General features: G+C 37.9%; 1 protein-coding gene across 2 annotated transcripts in view; it reads left to right on the top strand.

Moving 5' to 3' along the window:
* rpa1 (replication protein A1) overlaps positions 1-6,000 on the top strand; it is a 40,655-nt gene that overhangs the window by 19,051 nt on the left and 15,604 nt on the right. For both annotated transcript variants that reach the window (XR_012390381.1, NM_199811.2), the window contains exon 13: positions 4,824-4,953. Coding sequence is in view for 1 of the 2 variants with exons in the window: in NM_199811.2 (NP_956105.2) it covers positions 4,824-4,953 (130 nt within the window). In the remaining variant the exon portion in view is untranslated. The remainder of the gene's footprint in view (positions 1-4,823; positions 4,954-6,000) is intronic.

The raw sequence follows: 6,000 nt of genomic DNA, 5'->3' as shown, positions 1-6,000 counted from the left end.
AGAAACCAAAAAGCCACTCTGGCGACATCCTTACAGCTGCCTAATTTTAATAAATAGCACTTCAAATCGAATCTCTCTAATTTTTATTGATATTGACAATGGTGTTCGGTCAATAAATATCAACACAGATTTATCGGCCAGCTCTGATATAATACTTCATGTTTCATTTTTGTGGCTTACTGTCACCAGGTCCACTTTTTTGCCCCCCCTCCATCTACTATCTTTTTCTTTTGTCTTCACATTTTTTTTTCTTCACCTTCTTTTAGTACATTCTAATGCATTTCACTTTGTAACTTAAGTAAAATGTGTAGCAAACACAGTTTCATCTAGGCTTTAAATGACAATGACCATCTTTGAACTGTTAAGCTTGAAGTCTGGTCCTCATGGAGTTGAACATGTTAAGGCACTCAGATGTTGTTTGCCAATTAAAGTCAATCCAATTAATCACATTGATTGAGGATCATTCGTTCTCACGCTCTAAAGCTCAGTGTAGGGATTTGTCTTCACAGTTCTTCTTATTGTCAGCCTTACTGGTATTAGGTTATTCATATTATTTATATTGTAGATGCTTTATATCTTCTAAAGTTGTTAGAAGACATGGACCAAGGGAATTTTCAGTGCATGTGACTTTGGTTTTAGATTTATTTTAATGGTAATATTACATCATTGGTTTAATTTCTGTTGAGACACATGGTCACCTTTTATATAGTTATGTATAATAGATATTGTTAATTTGTGAACATTTTTAATTATGAATTGTCATTAATAAAACTGATTTCTGAGCCAAGGAAAGTAAGGTATTTCTATAATGCTGTTTTATTTTGGAGCAGTTACTCTTTGTGAGTGTTTTCAGTAATAGTGAAATGTTTTGGATCTTCTTTAGTCAAATAATATAAGAAGCATCACTTCTGGTACTTCATATATTGAAGTCATTGCAAACCCCTGCTTGGTATTCGAGTAACAGTCAGTTATATAAATGGCAGAATTGCCTCATTGTTTAAATATATTGTTATAGATAGTCAACATTACTGCGTGTTTTATTTTGTCCAATAGATGGCGTCAGAGATTAGGACCACTCTCAATCGGCTTCTCCTGCAGTGGACTTGATATTCCACCAGCAGTCACGCCTCCCATCATTCCTTTGTACCCTGCCACTCTCACCCTGTTCATTATCATTCTTTCTCATTCGCTGATGCACTCTTAGTCATAGGTTGCCAATTACTCTGACTGGCTCATTTCTGACAGTCTTCTCAGAGGCTGTGGAGCCTCTTCTGCCTTCACCCCACCTGTCAGAGCCTTCAAACCAGCGTGTGGAATAAAGCAACACACACCAAGGAGTCTGTCTGTGCTGGCACTCCTACACTAGATGTCTCCATCAAGCTCTATTTGAGATTTTAAATGAGGGTCATGGGTTTTAGATGCTCAGTTTTATTTAAAGGAAGTCATTTGTATGTCCACTTGGCTTAATTATGATGACTAAAGTTCTCCACAGGGAATACTGTTGTACAGTGAGCTTCGAGAGAGCATTGGCTGCTCTGCAAAGGAACTGTGAAATGAATGTTATTGTTTACTTGTCCCACAAAAGGCTTTTCTATGAGGATTTATCTTGCCAAGCTTTATAAGCAGTCCATATGACTGGTATGGTAATATTCCAAGTATTTTCAAGCCATAGAGGAGCTTTGTGTGTGGAACAAATTGCAACTTCTGATATAAGCTTGTGCTTCAAAAAATGTCCTTTTTTTTATCAATTTGTTTTTCGTGCATCACATGACCTGACTCTTTAAAAGAAATGCTGTGTTTACTGACACATGGTTAGCTTATCCACTATCAGGCTGTTTGCTTATCTGGTTCGTGCAGCACAGAAACGTTTTCATTTTCCACTGGTGCTGATAACGGAGCTCTTTAGAATATAATGCAGATGTGTCAGTCTTTGCCTTGATCACGCAATTGTAATGAAACCATAATGCAGATAATGATCTCAAATTTTTAGTTTTTGTCTTTTTTTTTCTAGTGTTTACTTTGTTGAATAACAAAAAGTCAGATTCCGTATTCTATCTATGGAGAAGCTGGCATGGTTGTCTAGTGATGCTTAGAATTATGGGCAGAGAATGATTTGTAATTGTGCTGTGCTCTTCCAGCTTTTGTTTCTATGTGAAGCTAAACCTGGCTGTCCTCAAAATAGTTCAGCATGATCGTGGAAAAGCAGCTGTTGATACAACAGGCATCTGCATTCAGCAATGTAATTGTAACTTTGAAAGAGATGTTGCATTTGGTTCAAGCCGGGCAGAAAAATTCCCAACATTGGCCAACAAAAGAATCTGCTTAATTTAACAGTTACTTTCTTAAAAGCTGTTCTTCAATTGATCATTGCTTTTTGTTTTTCTTTAAAGGTCCCATGAAGTGCTTTAAAATAAGCATTTTTATTCAATGTTTAATGTAATCTCAACCGAAACATGAAGAGAAGGTGGAACGTAGTGTAGCTTCTCCCTTTAAAAAACAAAACAAAAAAACAATGCCAATAGCACTTTGCTTTATCACCGCTTTGCCAGTAAAGCCTGGTTTATACTACTGCGTCAAGTGACCGGCGTGACCCACGGCGCATGCAACGCCCGTAGCTGTGCATTTATACTTCTGCGCGCTGTCTCTGTTGGTCTGCATTAACACTTCCGAAACGCTAGTGGGCAGTGCGGTGTTAATGTTTCTCTGTGTCGAATTTCTTCTCTGCTGTTTTGCTTTTCCTAAACACTTCCGGGATGTACAAGTTGCTCAAACTCGCTCATTTTGAGGCAGGAACCGGCGGACGTGCAACAGCTTTAACTATGAGTTAAACACAAAACAAAACTTTCCATCAGGAGCTCCTTCATGGGACGACACACTTGGCTCGCGCCATTCACGCGGTTCTCGGTCCCGCCCAGACTCATCAGCGATACCAAGCCAACCAATCACAGAGCTTGCGCTACGCGCTGTTGCTACGTGTAGTTACAATTTTTGAGAAGTGCACGTCAGCGACGCCGATGACCACGGCGAAGGGCTATGCGTCAGCGCCGTAGCATACGCCGCCGTTTGACGCAGAAGTATAAATCAGCCTTGAGAGTGGTTGAGCTCAAGTGCATCTTTATAAGAAGCGTCTTGAAGGGGAGGGGGCATGTCAGGTACTAGAAAGCAATTGATTGGTTAAGATTTGATGAGAAACTGAAGTATGAGGTGACATGGGTACAATTGTTGATCCATTTAGGCGGAAGTGACAAACTATAAGCTTGACATGCTTAAATCAGTTTTATATCATCTAAATGCAAATTTTGTCACTGTTTTGGGGGCACACTAGCTTATAGATATCTTAAAAACTGACAACACTCATTCTTCTAATTTTATAGGACCTTTAAAAATATTGACCATTTGCTGTGCATATTTAAACATTCTTCACACTACTTTGTTTGCAAAAGGTTCCAATCAAAAGGCTGCCTGTACTGTTTACTACATCAGTGAAAAGGGAATGATTTTGGAAAGAGACACATGGCACTTTTGAGCTGAACTATTTCTGTTTCTTCCATACATTTTTTTCTGCATTATTTTTAAATAAGCACATTTTTTAAGCTGTTGAGAAACAAAGCACTCAACTCAAGCAAGAGTTACTAATGGCATCCCCTGTAGATGCGTGCATATTCTTAATTTGCTTCCCTCTCTTGCTATTCCTGTCACAAGCGTTTCATGTCCTCTGACATGTGACAGTCCGTTCAGTGCTCAATCTCACTGCTTTCCTCTTGTTGTCTGCTCTGCTCAGTTCAGACACGCTGCAGTGAGCGCCAGCCTGTCACTCCACTGCTCTAAAGCACATGCCATTTCCAATTTGCTCCTCTGGTGTTCATTCTGCCTTCCACGATGGCACCACCAGTCATCCATACATTGGACTCGGTCAGCCAATTACCGTACACCATCAGGTTTTGGCCATGTGAATAGTTTGTTTTGTTCTGCAGTATTGTTTATTTTCATGACTATGACTCATTCACAAGATTCGCAATTAGTTTCTTTTTTTTTCTAAGCATAGTATCATTTACCGTCACTGTTGTATGAATATGTTTGACAACAAGCATGCTTTTTCTCAGTATATTTTCATTGAAGTGTGATGGAAATGGTTGGGAGAGTAAAAAGAAATTGGTCTAAAGTAGGCTGATTCTTTTTGCAGTGCATCACTATAGTAACGAAGTACGCAAGGATGGTGATATTACAAAAGAGCTAAGAGCATAGGTGAAAGATCATGCTTTAGAATTAAACCCATTTTTCAAATGGAAAAATAGGACCGCCAAAGCAGCCAGGCGCTTGTCTATTAAGGTGGATATTTTCAATTAGTCATGCCTTCCAGAGCAAGCCCTGAACTCTTGTATTTACCAGTCTACCCCTCCGATACTCAACCCTACGGTCTCTAGTCTATAATGCTGTATTGATTCCTCAGATACACTGCTTCATCCTAAGTATGTTTTTTTTGTAAAGTTTTTTTTTTTTCTCTCTCCCCAACCTCTGTCTTCTGAGCCACTCTTGAGCGTTAGTGAAAATGGGTTTCTGATTTCACCATTGCTGCCCTGACCCCATCTCCCTGAACCGTTCCTATACTGTTGATTCGTTTCACAAGTAGCCCCCAGTGCCTCTATGGCCAACACTGCTGTTTTTTTTCTGACTATTTTTATGGCTCCTGTAGATGTAGTTAAGATATTAGCTATTATCTGCCTGAACAGATGAGCTATTGCCTGTATGTATGAATAAACTGTTTTTTTGTTTTTTTGATGATCGACAGCATTACTCATTATTTTTGTTTTGTGTGTTTACAGGTATGATAAGGAAGGACATGCATTGGATGGACAGTCCATGACAGAGCTGAGAGGACCAGGTGGTGGTGGAAACACAAACTGGAAGACCCTGGCGGAAGTCAAAAATGAGCATCTTGGCCATGGAGACAAAGTATGTAGATTTTTATTTTTATTTTTTTACCTTTGAACAAACTGCATTATGATGTCTGTCTAATTTTTCGCAATTGTTTATCTGTCTGTATATTGCTTTTTGTCTTATTGTTTGGTACTTTGCCTGTTTTTTCTGTCTGTTGCTCATTTTCTGTTATTTATTCCATTTATATCATTTTTGTTTATCTATATATCATATTGTCTGTCTATGTATTCATTTATTCCTCTCTTTATGGCTATTGCTCACTTGTTTCAAATGTCTATTAGGGTTAACAAATTGTTTTTGATGCACCGTGATGCAGACGATTTGGTATCTGTTCACTAATGGATCATAATTGGTTATTATGTACTGACATTGTTTATACGTGCTATGTCGCTGTAACTATGTCAAGGGAGGTCAATTAAAGTGCTCCAACTACTTAAAAAGCAGACAACTGTGCACAATTCACTGCTTGTGAATTGTAGGTGTGTAACTGATCTCAATTCAAACCCACTGAACAAGAATGATAAATGATAATGATTTGCTAATGTTTATTAATCCTTCGAAGCGCTGCAATTGATCGAAAAAGATTAGTTTTTTTTTTATACTTTTTCAGTTAATTACAAACAATTAATTAACAGAAGTACTGGGATAACAGTTTATAGTCGAGACATTTGCACTGATGATTACACAATGACAACTCGTATGCGTTTAAGAACTTTCTCGACAACGCTTAATAAGCAAAAGGTATTAATTTTTACATTTGTTTATTTGCTATGAAAGCTCATGTTGTTTTCTCTGCATGTACTTGAGTTTTGTTTGATAGATCCGAAAGAGTGATTTCTTTGATCAGGTCAAATTTAAAGGTACAGTTCATATATCTGATTCCTTGTATTAAAAGACAAAATTTTATTCTTGTGTTGTGAGTAAAATATACATTTGTAGATAGAAAGCACAGTCAACCAAATCGATTACATAATCGTAACTGAACTGTGAAACCAGTTTAGGTTCACATCCCTATCATGTGTCATTCCATTAATCCATGTGTTCTCCAAAATAAAAAATTCA

The sequence above is a fragment of the Danio rerio genome, chromosome 15 (assembly GCF_049306965.1).
Source record: "Danio rerio strain Tuebingen ecotype United States chromosome 15, GRCz12tu, whole genome shotgun sequence".
NCBI classification, from domain to species: domain Eukaryota; kingdom Metazoa; phylum Chordata; class Actinopteri; order Cypriniformes; family Danionidae; genus Danio; species Danio rerio.
Note: the sequence above shows the minus strand (reverse complement) of the source record. Positions and strands in the feature narration are given on the sequence as shown.